Source organism: Trachinotus anak, unplaced genomic scaffold, assembly GCF_046630095.1.
Source record: "Trachinotus anak isolate AG129_WGS33_773 ecotype Australia unplaced genomic scaffold, CSIRO_AGI_Tana_v1 ptg000005l, whole genome shotgun sequence".
NCBI lineage: Eukaryota > Metazoa > Chordata > Actinopteri > Carangiformes > Carangidae > Trachinotus > Trachinotus anak.
The window spans coordinates 2,972,261-2,994,229 of record NW_027273856.1 but is presented as its reverse complement, the minus strand read 5'-3'; the positions used below and the strand labels follow the sequence as shown (position 1 = coordinate 2,994,229).

Below are 21,969 nucleotides of genomic sequence, written 5' to 3'. Positions count from 1 at the left end.
ATTAGTTGCTTATTAACACAGACACAGAGCAACACTATCCCACTGGAGTTGTGTTTGTGTACTCCTGATGAATCTTAGTCCAGTATTCACTCTCCCTCTCTCACTTTCCATCATCAGTGTATTTAAAAACTCTAATATCAGACACATTACTATAAGACCTCACACATGAATACACTCATATACAGGCAGAATCGCAAACATATGGATGAAGCTGTTATTATGACAGCAGATCGAGGTTAGGATTGATTCGCAGTGGGAGTTTGTTGGAGGTGGGACAGGTAACTGAAAACATTAAAAACACAACTGCATGTCATTTAGGTGACATCATTATCATTATTAGTAGCACACATGCTTTTTCTTGTGACAGGTTAGATTATCTGCTTGGAAAATGGTGTTTTGTTTTTAAAGTGAGGGGAACTCGAGGAGCAAAAGCTGCACCACAAAAAGATTTGTAGTTAAATCTAGGAACAATTAAGCAACAGGGAGCGTTAGGTTAAGAAATATCTGTCTCTTTAGCTGCTAAATGCCCCGCTATGTGCTCGAGCTGCTCTCTGCTCGCTGTTTGCTGCTGAGCAGGTAGTGCACAGTGGCTTTATCAGAGCCTGTTTGATGGAAACAGCTGTCTGCTGCAGCTGGACACAACGCCAATGAGAGCACTGAGACTGAACCAGAAGAGTTGTGGTCCATAAAACTAAAACAATGATCTGAATGACACTAAAAAACTTCTTCAAACTTGACAAAAGCATCTTAAAGCTGAAATGGCCACAGCTTCATTTTAAGTCTGTGGATGACCTTGGAGTTCAGATGCTTTGCGAAACTTGTTCTGGTTCATCTTCTATCCTACAAGTCATTACTGACAGTTCTGTATTAAAGAATAAAGCCAGAAATAATATTCTGTTTTAGCTATTACTAACGAATTTCATGTTTGGATCCAAAGCAACAGTGTGTTAATCCGTCTCTCAGTACACGTACTCTCAGCTTCAAGCCCACTGGTTCCTATACAGTAGATATAAATCTCAAAACAAACAAACAAACAAAAAAAAACTCATTAATATATACTGTAGTTTCATTTTAAAATAAAAAGGTTCTGTAATTTCCTCAAACAGCTGCTGACTACATTTTTTATTGAACAGGAGGACAGGCATGTACATAAAGTATTCGTAGGGGACTATTTTTAGCAGCGAATTAATCGACATTTGGTGCGGTAGTGAGCATTTCTGGCAGCAGGACGGTGTGTGTGAGTCAGAATAAACTACAGTGTGTGTGGCTCACCGGTGTGTTTTTTAATTAACTGAATTATTCTCATATGTATTTACCATTACGGGAACAATAGTCCTTAAATAAAAACAGTTGATGACAGTTTTTGTTATTAAAATAGATCCTCATCAATTGTTACCTTAGCAACAACTAACCTATTCATTCTGGGGTTCATATGAAAACAATGCAGTGGAACTGACACACATGCAATTGGCCGTCATAATACAATTACTGTAGCAATTTAAAAAAAATAAAAAACAAACACGTGAGATAGATATAATATAATTCAGTGTCCGGCCAAATAGTTTTTATCAGAACCTGCGCAGTGGTGATATTGTTTAATTTCCAGAAGGTGAAACTGTCAAAAATAAAATCTACCTGCAACAGCACCTGAGCTCAACACCTGTCGGCGTCAGCTAAATCAGAGGAGATAACAGGGAGACAGGGAGAAACCTGACCGCCCTTTTCTGGTAAGTGTCTTTGACCCTGATTGTGTATTCATGGCGTGACGTTAGCTAACTTAGGTTAGCTGGTTAGCTAGTCAAAGCTGTTAGCTGGTTAGCTAGTCAAAGCTGTTAGCTGGTTAAATAGACGAAGGTAAAGTTACCAGTCGATCAACTGACTGGCGACATAAACTTGAACATAATTTAATTAGTGGAAAACAACACAGGAATGTCATGTTTTTAGCTAGGTTAACATTGCTAGCTCGTTCACTGCAGCTGTAAAATCACCAAATATGCTTTGAGTAACACTTTAGCTAGCATCACAGTATCTACTTCCCTTTGATGACAAAACTTGGGACATGTTTTTCCGCTCAAATGTAAACCAGCCAAAAGATAACTAAATTTAAACCCGGAGAAAAACGGAACAACTGGAACATGTCACCTAACGGTACCGCCAGCCGGACACGCTAACCTGGGAAAACCGGACCATAAATGTAAGAGAAAATAATTGTACTTTTTACTCCATTACATAATTTTTTGCTTCAGTTAAATAAAATAAATAAACAATATGCAATGCTTTTATAAAACGTGATGGATGCACTGTTACTGCTTATACAAGACACTAGATAGTTAAAATTAGCTCCACTGGTAGACAGGTAACAGGTTAACCATGAAACGCTACTTACATTTGAACACGTTTAAATATCTAATATATAATACTTCTGTATTATAAATACTTTTGTTTTGATACTTTGTACCATTTGCTAATATACCTTATTTACTCTCTTTAGTGATATTTTCATGACAGTGAAAAGTATTTTTATATTGCAGTATTTTTACTTTTACTCAAAGTAAAGGCTCAGAATACTTCCACTGCATGTAAGTAAATAAATACATTATTAATAAAATAAAAGAAGAAAGGATAATTGAGGAAACTTGCTTGTGGTTCCAATAGCATTGAAACGATGATAATGATGATAATCCACAACCTGTCTCTTAATGTTGTATGTTATTATATCTCTGCCTTTTCCTACATTACTGTAGTGTAATCCTGTGTATTACAAACAGCGCTGGAACAAATCAGTCTTGTCATTGTAATCTTCTTCTTTCAGCCTGTGAGGAACCACAATGAATGGACGCTTCTTTTCCTCATTTCCTTCGTGATGATGAGCTTCTTTCTCCTCGATGTGTTCATCGATGTGATGGGGGGAGACCTTCCACCTGTGTCCGGAGGAGCAAAAGAGACGCGATGAAAGAGAGGAAGGAGGAGGGGCAGTGCAAGACCAACTCAGGGGTGAGGACAGTTCACATGCGTACATTATTACGTAATTGTTTCCTTTTTTCTCTCTGCACATTTGTGTGTTGTGTTGTGCGTGTGTGTGTGTGTGTGTGCTTGCATACACACAGAGCCTGAGCAGATATCACATTACACAAACTACTACTACTATGGCAGCTTCTCTCTCTCCTGTGGCACCTTTTACCTGGTGGACGATAACTTTATGGATTTAAGTGCTGGAAATAACTGGTTAGTTCTTTTGCTAATTGCTCAAGTGGAGGACCCTCATATGGGCCTCTAAGATATGGTACTGGCATTGGCCACCCTGTGCACATCTCGTGAGATGTTTGGTGTATTAGTCTATTAGTTTGTGATCTCAATGACATTAGTATAGTGGTGAAGCCTCCATCCAGTTAAGCTGCCATTATTTTACCTAACTTTGCTTTTAGAGTCCCGTTAGCTTGTTCCACTGCTCCCTGTGACTGGGGATGATACACACACCCAAACTTTAGCTTTATTCCTAACATCTTTAATGTTATTTTGATTGATTGTGCTACAAAATGTGGTCTGTTGTCTGAGCTGATAGTATCTGGCAGAGTAAATCTAGGAAAACACTTCTCTGCACAAAAACACAGCCACTGATTTATAATCTGGTCTCGTTGTTGGCATTGCCTCAGTCCATCAACCACAACCAAGATGTATCTCATTCTCCCTGTTCCTTGGATCATGTCTACATAGTCTATCATTAAGTGTCTAAATGGACCATCTGGTGGGGCAATGTGTTCGATTGGAGCTGAAAAAGCTTTCCCTGTGTTATACTGTGCACACACTTCACACTCGGGCAATGTTCTGTCAGCCGTGGCTGCCAAAATAATGCCACCAGATAATGCTCTAAGGGAAAGACGTCTTCCTCACTACTGTTTCCCTCCTTCATCAGCATTATGTCCTCTGTACACTGCAAACAAACATCCACACTTTTCTCACCTGTGTGTATGCTCCTGTTAACTACCCCCATTTCACAGCTTATCTTGCACAGAGGCTTGCAGTGACAAACAAATCATCCCCCCAAGAAACACAAGACAGGCAGCAAGCCAGCATGCTGCGCTCACATTCAGCAACAACTGATCAAATTCATTCACTCTGTCCGCACCATGGTGAGGCACAGCACATGCATTACACTAGACACACATTAGAAATATACCTACATTCACCTCTGTCCAGTCAGTCATTTTAGACCATATGCAGTTTTAATAGACTTGCTCAAATATCAACAGTTTCCATGCTTTATTTCTTGTTTACTCTTTCAATAATTTTAACCAGGTTCTTTAGAGAAGAGACTTTTGTGATTGACCTCACCTGGGCAGAGTCCTGCACTCAGACACATTCAGACTTTGCAGAAATAAAAGGCTCTGTTTGCCTCTGAATTCTGTGGCCACTGATGTTCTGAGACGCAGGCTGATCCACCCAGGCTGGGGTCCTCAGGTTTCTGTCTCTCCTGGCTGGCTCGCCAATTTAGGTTGGGCAGCAGAAGTCCAGGTCTGGGCCAGGGTCTAAGTCTGAACCCCTTCACCAACACTTAACTTACAACACAGCTTCACTGGAGTCTCAGAAAGTTCAAAGAGTTAATTGGAGGTGGTCAGCGTTCGATGCAATAAGTTTATTCTTTGATGAGAGATAAATCCGAGCTGGCTCTGGAGCTGAAAACAGAGTGTCTGAGTATCATCTCAGATATTCTCCACCCATCTTTCTAAACAGAACCTATCATCACCCTGGAAACAGTGGCGTCAAACTTTCCAAATTTGGCATGTGGGTCGGCTCTTACTGCTTTGGGTTTCTACTGGTGCCTGGAAAGTCTTAAAAACTTTTCTGCATCCTTAGACCGTATTTAAAAAAAAAAAAAACAACTTGCTAACATGCATCTCTCTTTGTATCTTCCTAATACAAAGTATGCATTTCATAATGCAGTGTATATTCTAGTGAAAGTTGACTACAACAGACAGTGATGGGTGTGCACGGCTCATCTGCCTCCTCAGTGCTGAAGGCCAGACAGATATGAGTCCTCCTGAAAACCACCATCAAGACGCTGCCACAGGTAAACTCACACCCTGTGGGGTTGATTCATCAGGAATGTAAAGCCAGTGGGAAGGGGTTTGTTTTGCACACGGATCAGTTAGCTGAGTTGAAGAGTGTTTTTGATTCCAGGTTGGAAACATTTGTCTGCTGTTCATGTTCATCTTTTTCATCCGCGCTGTGTGGGAGTGGACCTCTGTGGCAACTAAGGTCAGTCAGTCACACACACAGACACATACACAAGAAGGCCAAACCGAAATGAGATGCTCTCTGGGAGGGTGAGACTGAAATACCAGAGTAACAGGAGAATATCTGAACACTTCAGAAAAAACTCCTTTCCTCTGGAGGAAGGAAACATGCTGGATGCTAGGTGGGCCCTGCAGTCTCCATAGGAGAGCGTCAGATCCAGCTCCGGGGCCACATAAACACGCAGAGATCTGTCACTGAGACGTTGGATCAGATCCAGCTCTGCAGAGGGAACCTCAGAGTAATGACACTCATCTTATTTCAAGCAGAAATAGAGACAGCGTGCTCCTGTTGTTGTTACTGTAACAGTCAAACAAATCATTCTTGTAATTGTAACCTTGTTCATGTTCATCGTTGAGCAGATGCCATGTTACACAAACTACTCCCCCATCCGTCGGTCTGTGCATACCCTGTGTACGGCAATGCCCTGGATATCTTCATGACTGTCACAATTGTCTTCAGTGTCTTTATCATGGCTTTTGAACATGATCAGCAACCTCTGGTAATGCACACACACACACACACACACACACACACATACTGTATATACACACTGTGTAGAGGAGTTTCAACTTTAAAACTGCCACAAACACGGAATTTGCATGGACTCTGTGAGGGGACAGGACTGAACCTGTGTGTGTCTGTGTGCTCAGTGCATAGAGAATCTGACAGAGTGCTCCCACTACGTGTTTCCCACCATCCTGATCATCGGAGTCCTGTTGGAGGTTGTGGCATTTGGCATATGGAGGTTCATAACAGTCAGGTAACACTTCTTTACTTTATTTAACTTCCTTATTCGCTTTCGCATGTTAGGTATTGTAAGAGTTGAATTGAAGTATTACCATGGTGTGTGTGTGTGTGTGTGTGTGTGTGTGGAATCAGTTGGACGTCTTGGTCTCAATCACCAGCATTGTTCTCAACAGGATGAAAGTGGAAGACACAGTTCCCATCATCACCTTCATTTCCTTCATGATGATAACAGTTAATTCGATAATTGTTATTTTATTTTATTGTTTGTTGTAAATAGTAAGATATAATAGTAAATAGTAACTAGTGTGTAAATAAGATTGTATATATTTGTTCCTTCTGAAGGTTATTTTTCTATCTTGATATAATGATGTACATCATTTTCTTGTTTTAAATAGTAATAATAAGATAGTGCTGTACACATTTAAACATTGTGTTTTTATATTTAAGAAGTTTTTGTTTTTTATAAGCTGTCTTGTTTTTATTTGTTGTAAATGTCAATAAATTGATAATAAAAACTGAACAGACCTCATTTACACACAATAGAGACTAACACCAGACTTATCCAGGCTTCTCACCCTCCTGGAAAACCTTAAAACCTTTTTTCCAGTCCTGGTAAGATAAGAGATATTGTACAATACACTTTGACAACAGTAACTTTGTCATTTAAAGTTTCCTTTAACTTAACTGCACCTGTTTTCATGTCTAGAGATCAGACTACTGTAGCTGTTGCTTTCAGATCAGTCAGTGTGACAGTCATTACTCACCTCTAAGTACTGAGCCATATATTAATAAACACAAGCAGTTTAAAGGAGACTAGTCCAGAGCCTGTTTTGATGACCCTGAAGTAAACTTCTGCAGCTTGATAAAAAATAATTGACCAAGTTTTGGCTGGATCATCAAGATAAGGACACGCCATCTCCAGTGATTTATTCGCCTACAGTGGGAGTGTTGAGCAGGTTACACACAGGTTATCTGTACCATACTTGCCATTGGAAACAGATGAGTCTCAGTTTCTGGAACCAAAATAAAAAGTTTCTGTCAACACATGAATTCACCCCCCTCTACCACTCATCTTTTAAAACTGTCTGAGATTTGATGAAATATTTCCATGATGTCCCTTTTTTTCTGCATGGTGCTTCCCCAGCAGCGCTCATGAAGACAAACAACCAGAAAAAACAAAAGAATGTAGGTGTTATTTACTGATATGTAACCCTGTAAGGCAATCTGTAATGGAAATTTATGAATTGCCTTATATGCTTAATGGAAATGTATGTACTATCATGTGAGTTTGTTTCATAATGTGCTTTATCCAAATGACAAACAACTATAGTGAACTGAAACTGACCTTTTTCATAACGTGTTCTGTTCTCCTTTAGTTTCTACTTTGTATCAGATAACAGAGGCTAAATGTGCCTGAGAGAAAGACAGTGTTGTGGAGAGAATGACCTTGCATAGTTGGACTGTGAGGAAACAAAGATTACACTGTGACCTTATCTCCTCCTGCCACCTCCTCCACCTCTGGGGTGCAGACGTGCGTAGTCTTTGAATCACTTGGGAAGTGGCCTGTTATCCATAAAACCTGGGCGATTCCTTTTCCTCTTGTCTTTCTGGCTCAGACACTTGGCGAATCATTGACCCCTTTGCAAAGGTTTTAATAAACACACTGAAAGATGAATTTCCCCCACACAGTTCTCAGGTCTGCTAAATTCACTGCTGTTGCAGAAATACCAACCCCACTGGGAGGGTGCAAGAACATCTCATTGATAATGAATGGCTGAAATCTGACGTGGATAATTCTCAAAAGTGGACAAAGACGGCCCAAAAAGAAGCTGGTCCATACCAAAATATCGAGCTATGACTACGATGTGGAGCCAACATCTAGGTCCAGTGTGACAGGAGTCATTGTCTACCTTGTTAGTCAAAAACAAACAGGAGGTTTTTCTGCAAGACTCCTGTGGTTTGGATACATTGCTAACATACCAGCGAAACTGTCTCAGGTGGTTAGACTTTGTCCCGGGCTGAGCCTCTTACGAAGCCATCATCCAAGTATTAGCATCAGTGAGAATGTGTGTGTGTGCTACTGCGGTAGTGTTGTTAGATTAAAGGCTTAACATATGATGGTATTAGTGCTAGCTACCAGGAGCTGAACGCCAGAGATGTTGGGTGTTTTATGTGTGTGTGTGTGTGTGTGTGTGTGTGGTGTGAATCCAGACATCACAACACGAGCCCGGCATCACTTTAATTCACTGATAAGTTTAAACGTCAAAATTCACCAAAGTTTGAATGAGGCACAGAAACACATTAAAGAATTAAAGAGTATGTACAATATAAAAGAGAGAGCGATAAAAGCAATGAGAGAAAACATACAAGGTTACAATACAAAAATTGAAATAGAGGAAACATGCACTTTAAACACGTCACAGATAGTTTACATATGGGCTTGTTCTCACTGTGTGATTAAGCCAGAGGAGGCCTTTATCTGGGGCAGTCGACCAACATTTTCATGAACAGAAACTCGTGTGTCTTCTAGATAAAAGAGTCGTGATATACAGTAGATAGAGTGAAAGTCTCCTCAATACCTTTTTGGAAACAAATGTCGATACATACTAATTATGCAACTGGCCTATTTACTTTAAGCATCACATTAAAGGAATACAAAAACATAAGTAATTATTCCAACAATAAGAGTACAACGATAAAACATTAATTTAACCATTTGAAATTCAATATATTGTCCCCTTTGGCGGAATTTTAATTACAATTTCATTACATTGTGCCATCATGTACAAAAGCTTTATAATAATATAATATTAAACAGAGAAATGGATCCACGAGCAAAATAAATCCACTGACTGAAACCACTGACCTGATAGTCCAATGGAACAAAGGTAACTTAATTTTTTATAATCTTACAATTAACCAAATAACATTAAGTAACATTAATTCTGATAAGTCCTCGTGTTTTCTTTAGAGATTTTCAAACCAAATGGATACAAAAGGGAACTTCAGGTGAATGCAAACTTAACAGCCCCATGTTGTTGGAGAAGAACAAGTGTATCTAAAATGTAAAAGCTGTGGAGCTCACTGAATGAAAATGGTAGTTCAGACACTCCAGAGAAGCCCAGACTCAAGGCAACAACAGGAGTTCATTTCAAGCAAAGAGCAATTATATTTGATGCTGTGACCGGTCTGTAATGTAAAAATAGGAACAATCCTGCAGGAAATGAGAGCGCTGAAATGTTAGGTGAAGATTGTTAATAATTATACACCAAACATTACTAGAAATTATGTATGAACACTGCACTGTGCTCTATGGGAAATGGGCCCAGTCTGAGAAGCTTGCTATATACTCGGGTATTTGAAGCATGTTTCTGTGTAGCAGCCCTGTTTGGTAAACAGTTGTCAGCAGCCTGTTTCATTACTCAGTGGATGCATAAAATTGTATTTTTCACAAATTATAGTCATTTACAAGAGATTGTCAGGGAATGCATATTGTGTTTTCAGGTGAATCAGTGATGTGAACAGTGGACAGCTCACAAATTTGGACAACACTTCTAAAAACAGGGACCATGTCATGGTGACACACCGCACACCAGTGACCATGCATATTTCCATGACATGATTATGAAAACCTGTCTGTCCATTCCAGCTCTGTGGCTGCAGTGAGTCTCATTTTCACGACACTTTTATCAAACCTGTGTAGCAGCACTGTGGTTTCACAATTCAACTGACAAAGGGAATTCCTGTTCTGCCTGTTTTAATTCTATGGTATGGTCACGTTCTTTGATAAGTGCAGTCACAAGACTCTTATCATAGCCCTGACTATTGACCCTTTGAGTCGTGTCGGTACATTTGTGCATGTATGTACACTATGTCCAGCAAAAACAAGACCTTTTTTTTTTTTTCAAAATGGATGAATTATGAATAAACTGCAGAACCAAATGGATTTCCTCATGCAGGCTGTCACAGTCTGAAATGGTACAGTTCGAAGACGCATCTATGTTATTCCCTTTTTCAGTCAGCTTGTGTTTGTGCATGCATTTGTGCATTTGTATACCAGATCAAAGCAGTTCACTCATCAGCCGACAGGACAACCGGGCAGTCTGAAGGCATCTGGGACAGGACTATCAAGCTTACAGATGATTTTATAAATCCCTTTCTTCCAGCAGGGGTCGCTGTCTCTCCCGGTCCAAATGGCTGAATAAAACTCCCTCAGAGCCACTTCTGACACTTCAATAAACCTCTCTGGGACCTGCAGATAGAAAGATGAAAGGATAGAGTACTTGTCAGTCTGCATTCAATTAAGTCTGACATGGGCTTCACAAGTTCACTGTGGAAAAGCATAAATTCAAGCGTTATATTTTCAGCGTCATATGTCCAACCACCAATTAAAACTACAGCTGTAATCAGAAATGTGATCATTACTTGTAATACTACAATTACGTTGTTATCAGAAGAAGCCTTTGTTATTATAACGAGAAAGACTCGTACAGTTTGCTGCTAGAGTGAGAAAAGCCTAAAGGAAACACTGTCATCTATTATAAAAAAAATGTGTGTGTAAGATTAGGTAGCAAATACCACTACAACAAAATACACACCCTGGCTGTTCAATGAGATATATCACTACTTAAGATTTCTTTATTCGATACATCCTCACACATTAAACATCCATGTATGCATACTACATACTACTACTGCTAACACCATCTTGCTAATATAAAGGAATAAATACATTATTACTGTTTTTATTAACATTAGTAGTAGCAGTACTAGTATTAGTAGAGTTAATAACAACAAATGACATATAATAATTATACATCATTTACTGTGACGACACTGACCCATGTGACACACCTTAACATGGCCGGTTAGCTCAGTTGGTTAGAGCGTGGTGCTAATAACGCCAAGGTCGCGGGTTCGATCCCCGTACGGGCCACAGTGTTTTAACCTCACAGCTCAATAAACTTCGGACATATTTATCAGACTAAAGGAAATATACCAACATAATACTGGAAATATGAGGTGTTTTCAGGGCCGTGTTTCATAATGTTATTTACACTCTGATTTTTTTTTCTCTTTATCTTAAACTTTCTGACAGGATTTCTGAAATGAATAAGTCTGTCTATGGTAAACTCATCTGTCATCAAATCTCTTAATTATTGTCATAAATAAACTTAGAGAAAACCGCAACAGAATTAACATTTTTAACCTTTTGGGAAATAGTGATTAATGGAACAGTTACTCCAGTTTTAATTTTCTATTTCTCCCACCTCCAGTTTATGGCTTAGTAGGAGCATCTAAGCCAAATTATCTATAATCGCACTATCTCTCAAACTAGAGACCATCTTGGGATGGCTTAAGCCACACACACACACACACACACACACACACACACACACACACACACACACACACACACACACACACACACACACACACACACACACACACACACACACACACACACACACACACACACACACACACACACACACACACACACACACACACACAAAACAATATCAGACCCGTTGTGTCGACCGCTAATGATCTATTTATAGTAGAAAACATGGCCGGTTAGCTCAGTTGGTTAGAGCGTGGTGCTAATAACGCCAAGGTCGCGGGTTCGATCCCCGTACGGGCCACAGTGATTTTGAAGGTAAAAGATTATAAAGACTTGATGTCTCTCACTTGTCACTCGAATCATACACAAGTAGCCTACAGTCCAGTCGCAGGGAAACATCCACTGTTGCTGCACTGGCTGTGTGAAACAATACCCTTGAAAATATATGTGAACAAACTATATATACAGCCTATTTGCACATTATTATATACATTATACAATATTGTTGACATAACCTTGGGGTGTTCCTGTGTACACAAAAACTGCTCAGGCATTGTATCCTTAAAAAAAAAACTCTGATCTAATCAGACTCAAGGTCCTCAATCCATAAAAATAAAATGAAAAGAAGCTTTCACTGCACGGACAGTGGTCTTAGGTACTGCAGCACCCATCCAAGGACTATCTACAGTTATTCAAATAGCAAGCTGAAAGCTATGGCTGCTGTGGAAAATACACATGTTGCATACTGACACACACTCCTTACCTGGTAGACGTTACTTTTATTGTAGTGCATGTTAAGTATGCGATACAGTTCCGTATCGCGGCCCACTCGCAGCTGACTCTCTCTGGCCAGACGAGGTGCACCATCCCTGGGACACAAAGCCAGACAATGTTAGATGTGTAGATGTTACAAAATGCATACTGGTAACAGCATTTATATATATTATTTATAATTAATGCTAATGCATAATCCATTCTCTGTGACAATGTTTGACCTTTTGGATTGAAATAAAAATGGCCCTTACATAGACATGTATGTTTTAAATTAAATCCAGTACCTGCCAAGTCTTTAATAGCAGAAGAAGCAGTAGTGCAAGTATTAAATAGGTCAAATAATTATGAAGAAATATATAATATACGTAAATACCTAAATATCCATCCACATTAAACTTAGACCAGAAATGATCTTCAGTCAGTTTGTCACAACTGTCAGGGAGTATACCACAATGATGCTTCACACTGCTGCATAATACAAGAGAGCGTGGAGCATGGAACCTCAAAATTTGTAATGATTCTGCAATTTTTCTTCCTACTATTTACCAAACATGCAGTGCAACGTATGCACAGCATCTGGATAGCATAAATTAGACTGAATGGTTGTCAATGTAAAAATTCAGTATCAACATGCTAGCTGTTACAGAACCCAGTCAAACAATGGAAATTTTGCAGCAAATGAGTTTAACATGAACCAGCGCCAAGGCAAACCAACCGGGTGAGAGTCTCGCGGACAGCCTGTCGTGCAAAGCGCTCCATCTGGATGTAGAAGAACTCTCTGAAGTTACTGAACCATTTAATCATCTGGGAGGTCACACAGCGGTTGAACTAGACAGTGAATAGGAAAACAGCAGGAGAAGTGAGCAGATAAGGATTAGATGAGTTCATTTAGCATTTACAATAACATACTAATTTAAGAGTGAGAAAAACTTTTCATGACTGGAAAGCTTTGTTTTTTCAAAAAAACTTTGATAAAAATATAGCAGCAGTCGTTTACTGTTGATGGTGATTGGTAAAGAAACATCTCTATCTCTATTCCCACCATTACACCACATTATTTATGCTTCACAATTAGATTTTCTGTATATCTGACTGTCATTTTTCTCTGATTAAATCTTCGAGTATTTTGTTGCATTTCACCAATTACCATTTTTTATAATAATTTTATTACCAGTAACATTTACTGAATTATCATGTTTACAGATAGTAAAGTTGGAAAAAAATATCCTCCACCATGTGAATGTGATGTAATATTAGCAAAATGTACTTTAATGCTTTGGCTATGGACATAAATACATATTGTAAAAATGTTTTATTGTTTTCTCCCTTTATGGCTTTGCACTGGTTAACAAGGCCATTTAACTTCACTTTTTAAACCAGTAAGTTTTTTCAGTTTATTTGCAAAATTTACAGATTTACAGTTATTGTGACCTGTGGTCTCAGACTTTTGATCCCCACTGTATATTAAATATATAATATTTCATAAAATAATTAAATTTCAGTGATGATGTCATTTATGTGAAAGCATGTACAGTATACTGGTTGATATAACAAACATCATATTATTATTGTATTATATTATAGAGTCGAGCCGTAGAACCCCTCTTCACTAGATGTGCCTGACTAGTCTTTTGTTATAGTAAAAGGTAAAACGTGTTTTTTTAAATTAAATGTTCGACAGCAGATCAAATCTTGATCCATGATGGCGACAGGGTACACACACCTTGACATCAGGGAAGTACGTCTTGAGTGTGTTGGAGCTGGGATAGCGTGTGTAGAAGAACATGAGCTTGGCTTTCTTCAGATGACAGGGAGACAAGCCCTCCTGGGTGTACACATGAGGCCAGTCAAGGAGATACACGTCCTTTTTAACACACACATAAACACACACACACACACACACACACACACACCTCCCTCATTCCTTCAGCTTTAGGACAAAAGGATATTCCTCCAGCTGTCAGGTAGAGCTCTCCTCCATCCATGCCTCCTCCTCCTCTCATCCCCCCATCTCCTCTCATCCCTCTCTCCCTCTCTCTGCCTCCGTGAGCGTGACGAGCAAGGGAGGGGTCCAGGTGCCCGAGCAAAGGGAGAGGGGGGAAGGAGGGGTGAGACGGGAACTCCAGGAAAGGGTCGGAGTTCAAATAGTCCTTGCGGGACGGGGCCAGGTGGGGGAGCTGGGGGTGGTGAAGAGAACGAGAGAAGAGCTGCTGCATGGAGTAGTGCAGCAGTGGGAGTGGGAGAGGGGGGGGGGGAGGAGGGGGAGGTGCAGGGAAGGAAGAGGAGGAGGAAGAAGAGGAGGATGAAGATGGATGGAAGGAGGAGGAGGGGTCCTTGGGTTGTGAAGCTGGAGGTAAGAGGGGAGGGTGAGAAAGAGGAGGAGGGCGAGGTAGAGAAGGGTGATGCAGGGAGAGGTTTGGGTGAGAGGGGTTTAGGTGGGTCGAGAGAGGTGGGCCGAGGAGCGGGTGGGCCTTTCGTATGTCAGGTGACCTTTGAACAGCCAATGGCATCGTCAGATCTGATGGGTCGCTGCGGTGTGACTGTCCTGGAGGCCCGATGCTCCCATTGCTCACCTTCTGGAGCTGCTTCTCTCTTTCCCCCTCCTGCCCCCCCATCTTTTCCTCCTTACCTCTCGTCTTTTCCTCCCCTCTTCCTCTTGTTAATAGTCCCATCCACACTCCCCTCTCCCTCCCTTCATCATTTCCTACATCAGATGGGAGAAAGGAGATGGCGGCAGGAGGAGAGGAAGGAGTGAAATCTGTCGTTTCGGTGTAAAGGCGGAGAACTCGGTCGATGACTCGAGCCACGGCGCTGCCCAGCTCCAGCTTCAGTGCCTGAGCAAACTTCTGCCCCCCCTCTTCGCCCTCGTCTTCTATCCCCCCATCCCAGTCTCCTCTTACCAGTCCTCCACAGTCCAACCACAACCCCGCTCCCTCCATTATGCCCTCTAAGTGCAGTCCTCCTCCTCGTCCTCTCTCCACCCTCCCTTCTCTCTCTTTTTGCTTCTCTTCTCTCTGCTTGTGGGTGTGGAAGTTATCAAAAGGGGAAGAAGAAAGAAGGGAAAAAGACTCCTTTTCCATCTCTCCACCATCAATGTCCTCTTCATCATACATCCCCTCTGTAATGTCCTCCTCTTCCATCATCCCTACGTCTCCATCTCCCCCATCTGTTGCTCCTCTGTTTCCATTTCTGCGCCTCCTTTTCTTCTCCTCCTCTGCCATGTGCTTTTCCCCAAAAGCCCTCCACACTTTCTCCTGCAGGGCCTGCAGTCTCTCTCTTGCCTCCTCCAGCTGCTCTTTCAGCTCTTCCCTCTCTCGTCTCTTCCCCTCCCTCCCTCCCTCGCGCCTCCTACCTCCCGCATCAGCCTCTCCATCGGCCTCTGCATCCTTCTGTCGGCTCTCCAGCTTCATCCTCTTCACTTTAAAGACGTCCTGACTCCACTCTGCTGCGAGGGCAGCGTCGCTGTGCCTCTTCTTAACCTCCAACAAGCTCTCCTCTCCCTCCAGGACTCCCTCCTCTCCTCCCTCCATACCTTGCTCCACCTGTCCATCCCTTTCTCCTCCATCTTCCTCCAGGCTTCTGTCTTCCAGGTGCCTGTGTGAGCTGAGGTTTGAATTGAGTTGCCCTCCGATCCTCCTGGATGCCCCACCTGGCTGGAGGAGGTGATGAATGAGGGGAAAGCCGGGGGGTCTAAAGGCAGGAGGAGGGCGACCTGCACTGGGCTGGGGATGAACTCCAGGGAGATCTGTGGAGCTGAGAGTGGGTGCAAACGTATGTATCTGGGGAGCAGAGTCACTGAAAAGATCTGTGGGTGAATCCATCACTGGGGAGAGAGACAAAGAGAGGAAGTAGTGACATTTGTTGCTGAAATTTGTGTTGATCTGCATAAGCTTTATGTGTTTTGCAACCAGTGTAGCCTGCATGTGACAATACATTTTCACTGGTAGAACTCTGTTCAAGGACACTTCAAGGCTAAGTTCACCCAAAACAAAAATAATAGGTACATTTTTTCATTTATATGTCCAGGTCTGTCTAGTTTTTGGTGTTTTTTATTTAGACACACATGTCTACGAGGTGAATGGAATTTCATTTGTTAGACCCAGAGCCCATTATAATAAAAAAAGAAAAGTAATGGCAATGTGTCTTTCCAAAAACGTTGCCCCTGTTTTGTTACTCTGGATAATCCAGAAACCTTGCTGTGAACAGTTTTCAACTAAATTACTCCATACAAAAAAAAAAAAAAATTGTCCTTATTAAAACTACTGATGTGCTCTGATTATCCAGCAAAACAGGAATTTGAGAGATGCTGCTTTTGAATTCTTTCAATGTCATTTCTGGTGCTGTGAAATATAAATGATGCCATATAATAATTCTGTATTGAATTTGTGACAAAACCGTGTTGACAAAACCGTTCTGTCAAAGGTCGCAGCCACTTTCACTTTAATAGTAATAAGAATGAGCTGCGACGTCCTTGCACAGAGCTAAAGAAAATATGAGCATATATTGTGAGGGTGTAGAAGAGTAGAGAGTAAGTTCAGCCAAGAAAGTTGTTCAGAGGATTGATATTCTCCTCCATGGCCTTCAAACGTGTCATAGGAAGAAACAGCTCTGACCAAAGCCCGATGGAGGAGGGACAAAGAGGGTGTCAATCCAGGTCATCAGACTGGGGACCAGGCTATGTGCTGGTGGCGCAGCAGGTTAACATCTGGCTCATGATCTTTGTCACATATCACCCTCCTCTTTTACTTTACCTTTCCTGTTTCTCTCAACGGCGTGCCGTCTAAGAAAGCACCATCGTCATGAAAAATGTAACAAAATGGAGGGAGGTGACTGTGTTTGCATGTGGATCTTGGCACTGAGCAGAAAAGAGAGGTAAAAATTGCAGAACATTTTCGCTAGAACATTGTTTTCTTTAGGTGTTACTGGAATATTATCACTTAAAACACTGACAGAGTGTAATTCTGCATGGCTTCCCCACAATACCTGGAAAAGCTTGTAAAACAGAGAACGGCGAACACTAGGCTTACGAATAACAGGCCATCTCACTATTTAATCAAGATCAAAAACAGACGTCCATCCTCATTCCCTTTTTTTCAGTACGTAACCTCCCTTCCCTCTGGACGCCCCTTTCCCCCGTTTTCCTTCCTCTCTATCCCTCTCTCATCCTCTCTTCCTCTCCTCTCTCTGTTATCAGCTCAGGCAGCTTGTTAAGCACTGTTTGATCAGAGTGTTTACCATCAAACACACACTCTCGCACACCACACATACACATTCACACAAAAGCAAAAGAGGCTTGAGAGAGGGCTGACAATGGTCAATGGTCCTTGGGGAGGGAAATGGAGTGAGAGCAGCATGTATGTATCTGTCTGTGTGTTTGTGCATATACGAGTGTGTGTTTGTGTGTGTGTGTGTGTGTTAACAGTAGTCCTACTTAGCTTTGATAACACCCCTAATCCACTTCAGATGGATACACTACCACTCACCCGACAGAAAGATGGACGGACGATAAATGGACAGATGTAAGGACAGACTGAGAGAGGAACAGTACGTGGACAAAAATACAGAGAATGTGAACACACACAAAGACTATTTGCAATTTCAGGCCAATTGAGGTACTTGATTACCACTGGTGGCCATTAAAATTTATAAGATAGATAGATAGATAGATAGATAGATAGATAGATAGATAGATAGATAGACCAGCGCATAGGTCCCCTGGTGCAACATGAAGAGAATAATCCTCCTATAAATAGCTAAATATCAATTATTCAAATGCCCTCTCCTCTCTACTATAATACAGCCCAGATGGCAAGCCAGCCAATGCGCTTATATCAGGGACAGATTAGCTTTTCAAAGCCAGTGGAAAGCTGCACAAAATACAAACACTGAGCAATGAAAATGAAAGCTATTAACCACTAGATTAGACTTAAGAATGTGCTCTTGGGCTGATGAGGCTGTCACTGGGAAGACTGACAGGAGAGGGAGTGCACACAGAATTAAACACGCACAGTCTACTAGTATTAAATAATTTATGTCTGTAAATTATATTTGTAAATTCTAATCTGGGTTTATGTGTTGATAGCACATGCTAAAGGCCAACAGGGGGGAAAAATCACATAGGCCAACAGGTTACTCCTCTAATCTCAAATGTTTGGCTTGTGGGTTTATTTGCATAAATTTATTAAAAATTATATTTTTGTGGCAAAACTGTAGCACATAAAGACAGACAAAAATCAACCTGTCAGTAATGGAAGTAGGCTGTGTGTGTGTGTCTGTCATTCTAAAATACACAGTATTTTGCATTAATTTCATTTCGAGGCAACAGTTTGGTCCTTTACATTTTTTTTTTTTTGGGGCGTGTAATACTAGCTACAGGCAATCTATCTATAACTTTGTTTTCATGATTTTGATTATATTGTTCATCTATCTATCTATCTATCTATCTATCTATCTATCTATCTATCTATCTATCTACCTACCTACCTACCTACCTACCTGTCTGTCTATCTATCTACCTATCTACCTATATATATATATATCTGTCTATATATATATATATATATATATAGATATATATCTATATAGATAGATAGATAAATAGACAGACAGATGTCTAAGATGGAGTAAACATTGCTACTATATATATATATATCTATATCTATATATATAGATATAGATATAAACAGTGCTACTTTATATCTATATATATACATTTATATATATATATATATATATATATATATATATATATATATATATAAATGTATATAAACAGTACTACTTTATATATATCTATATATATAAATATATAGATATATAAATATATATAGATATATATATAGAGACAGTGCTACTTTATATATATCTACATATACAAATATATAGATATATAGATATATAGATATATATAGATATATATATATAGACAGTGCTACTTTGACTCATTTATTTCAGGTTTGAAGCATCTGCCGGTTCGGCCACGCGAGAGGAACGCGCTTCGGCCATTCTCGCGCACGAGCTGTCAGTGTGTGTGTGAGCGCGCGCCCGTGGGTCGTCCTGTGACTAATTGGCAGCGTGGACTAATGTCGCAGTATGAAAGAGCGAATAAACACACGGAGAGAGGGGGGGGGGGGGGGGGGGCGGACGCTGACCCTGTCGGCTCGTTACACGGAGACAACAGCAAACATTACGGTGAGCTGGAAGTTTGTCACAATAAGAGAACTCACTCTCAGGCACAGGCAGCGGCTCCAGCGGCTCCAGCGGCTCCAGCGGCTCCAGCGGCTCCAGCGGCTCCGCTCCCCGCAGCCCTCCGCTCCTGTGGCCGCTCCTGTGCGCTCCGCCTCGGTCGACTGTCTGCAGCTGGCCCCGGTCGGGCCTCGGACATCAGAGAGGAACCAGCCAGCGGCTATTTCCCGTTCTCCCCTGTCCTCTTTATTTGCTCTTTGTTCCGTAACTCTCTCGGTTCCCCTCTCTCTCTCTCTCTCTCTCTCTCTCTCTCCCTCTCTCTCCTCCTCCTCCTCTTCCTCTCTCTGCTGTCACTGTGCAGCTCCTGCCTTCATCCTGACGCGCTGCTCCCGGTGTGGAGAGGCGCACGGTGGGCTGTCCACTTCACGGTCCGGTCCCTCCCACGTTGGCATGACCCCCAGTACACACACACACACAGAGAGAGAGAGAGAGAGAGAGAGAGATGCTGGTTGAAATAGAGTGAAGTCATGTTAACTGATTGTAAATTAGAGCGGTGAGCTCCTTTGATGAGTGATGATGGCAACAGTGTGTCACAGATGCTCGGGCTCCGTGTTCCGCGCAGACACACCCACAGGTATGCAGACAGACATGATGGGTGGAGATGGCACCTTGACCAGGACTTATAGGGGCATTTCTCAAGGCCGAGCTCTGAGCAGCTGAAACCACGGCATCCTCACCTCCTGTGAGGCCTGTATTAACCGCTGAAAGTCAGGTGGTCATTCATTAACAGTTTTATCTCACCACAGGAATTTTCTTACTACACAGAAACTGGGCACAGAAATAAACACAGTTACGGTTTAGTACAATTTGTTAAACATTTTCTATAAAAACTTCTTTTTTTTTTTTTTTTTAACGAAAAAATGTGGATAACAAGTCACATACAGTAGATCTAATCTGATTCCAAAACAGCAAGCACATATGTTGACAAAAATAATATTATGTTAAATTTCATAAATCTAAAACCTGTGACGTAAATCAGTCATTTAGTGAAATTATGAGAGCAAAGATGTTTGAATGATGAGCCATCAAATTTAATTACAGCTTTTGATGACTTCAACACACTCCTGAAAATACAGTCTAGTATTTAGGGGTATTTAAGGACTTTATAATATTGAAATATAACCAGAGTGGTGGAGAAACCCTCCTGATGATTGCAGGTAAACAACAACAGTTTGAGAGTAAATGGACCGTATTTTGAATAAACGCAGGAAAAATGCCCTGTTTGCCGCGACCTCCCAGATGCACCATAATGTTTTTAGTGAAGTCTCGTGAAAACTGCACCTATGATTACACAGAAACATCCTGTTTCCAGGAAAACAATGAGAAGATGCTTGACCTTGAGCAGTGCTTTGTTACCTGTTGCTGGGAGTGTTGCCCACGTGAACCCGCTTTCAAACTGTTAATAAGGTCTCAGGATGAGACCAGGACCAGTTTCCATTCCTCACTTTGTTCTGTTGCTCTCTCTTCTCTCTTTTTGAGGATCATTTGTTTTTTTCACCCATCCGATGCATCAGTGGAGTAACCTCCAATTTCACTCCACTCTCTTTCTGCCTCATCACATCTCTGTCTTTCTCTGTTTCTGATTAAAAATGGTTAGGCACTGACTGAAAGGTCGCAGTTGTTATGGAAACGAGGCTGGTAACAAAAGCTGGACACATGGGTGCAGAGGGAGGGGAAGGGGGGAGAGAAAAAGAGGGAGATGTGTCTGAATAAACATAAACATACAGAGAGGAGGAGAGGGCAGGAAAGAGAAAGTGAGAGAGGTCTGAATAAATAAAAACATGCAGCGGGAGGAGGGCAAGAGACAGCAAGGTCATGAAATGATGGCTCCATCTGCAATAATAAATAACAAAAGATAATACCAGGTTTTATCATTCTAGGAAGACAGTCGAGCCACAAAGGTGTGTGTGTGTGTGTGTGTGTTTGGACAGAGTGGCAGAGTGGGAGAATGCAATTGATAGATAATACATGGATCGGCTGCACAAGCTGGAGAATACTAAAAAGCACAAATTGTTCACAGAAAAGCCGACCAAAAAGCCTAAAATTGTGTGTGAGTGTGTGTGTCTGTGTGTGCGAGTGCGGGAATGTCATCTCTCTAAGGGCTCATATTATGTTAACCACTTAGACCAACATCAAACACTCTCTCTCTCTCTCTCTCTCACTTACTCATACACACACACATAGGCACACTTCAGTAGAAGCATGAAGGTGCCAGCCATATAAATAGGACATCCCAGAGCGAGAGACAGAAAGAGAAAGGGAGTGACGGAGAGAGAGAAAGAGGGAAAAGAGATGATAAATTCAAAGGGGAGACAGAAAGGGGTGAGAAAAAAGGATGAGGGGGGAAGAGGAGAGTGAAAAACTGAGAGAAATGGAGAGGGCAAGAACAGGAGGGGGTGAGGACAGATAGATATGAAAGGATCAATAAATGGCATAAAGTGTATGTTCATTGATTTACTTACATGGAGAGAGGGATGGGGGAGACAGAGAGACAGAGTGGGAGGGGGAAAGAGAGGACAGAAAACACAGGGAATATACAAAGGAGCAGAGAAAGTAAGGGCAAT

General features: G+C 41.3%; 1 protein-coding gene, 1 long non-coding RNA gene and 2 other non-coding genes across 8 annotated transcripts; 3 read left to right on the top strand and 1 right to left on the bottom strand.

The window, feature by feature from the left end:
* Positions 1 to 1,586: 1,586 nt before the first annotated feature.
* On the top strand, positions 1,587 to 6,562 carry LOC139621341 (uncharacterized). Of its 3 annotated transcripts, XR_011690984.1 has the most exons (8): positions 1,587 to 1,727; positions 2,087 to 2,194; positions 2,813 to 2,994; positions 4,942 to 5,068; positions 5,179 to 5,533; positions 5,655 to 5,794; positions 5,946 to 6,055; positions 6,175 to 6,562. It is a non-coding gene; the product is annotated as an uncharacterized lncRNA (long non-coding RNA). The 3 variants fall into 3 exon arrangements; XR_011690983.1 differs by having other exon boundaries at positions 2,087 to 2,994; XR_011690982.1 differs by lacking the exons at positions 1,587 to 1,727; positions 2,087 to 2,194 and having other exon boundaries at positions 2,855 to 2,994; positions 5,179 to 5,256; positions 5,372 to 5,533.
* A 1,705-nt stretch (positions 6,563 to 8,267) lies between these two features.
* prox3 (prospero homeobox 3) lies at positions 8,268 to 20,996 on the bottom strand. 3 transcript variants are annotated; one of them, XM_071477758.1, is made up of 7 exons: positions 20,762 to 20,996; positions 19,387 to 20,106; positions 14,110 to 15,983; positions 13,884 to 13,997; positions 12,876 to 12,988; positions 12,150 to 12,255; positions 8,268 to 10,294 (listed from the first exon to the last, which is right to left on the bottom strand). In XM_071477758.1, coding segments are annotated over exons 2-7 (2,382 nt in total). In that variant the 5' UTR covers positions 19,388 to 20,106; positions 20,762 to 20,996; the 3' UTR covers positions 8,268 to 10,120. The 3 variants fall into 3 exon arrangements, with proteins under 3 accessions (XP_071333859.1, XP_071333860.1, XP_071333861.1); XM_071477759.1 differs by having other exon boundaries at positions 19,372 to 20,996; XM_071477760.1 differs by having other exon boundaries at positions 13,884 to 13,991; positions 19,387 to 20,995.
* trnai-aau (transfer RNA isoleucine (anticodon AAU)) lies at positions 10,905 to 10,978 on the top strand. The gene has a single exon. It is a non-coding gene; the product is annotated as a tRNA-Ile (tRNA).
* trnai-aau (transfer RNA isoleucine (anticodon AAU)) lies at positions 11,614 to 11,687 on the top strand. Its single transcript has one exon. It is a non-coding gene; the product is annotated as a tRNA-Ile (tRNA).
* Positions 20,997 to 21,969: the final 973 nt, after the last annotated feature.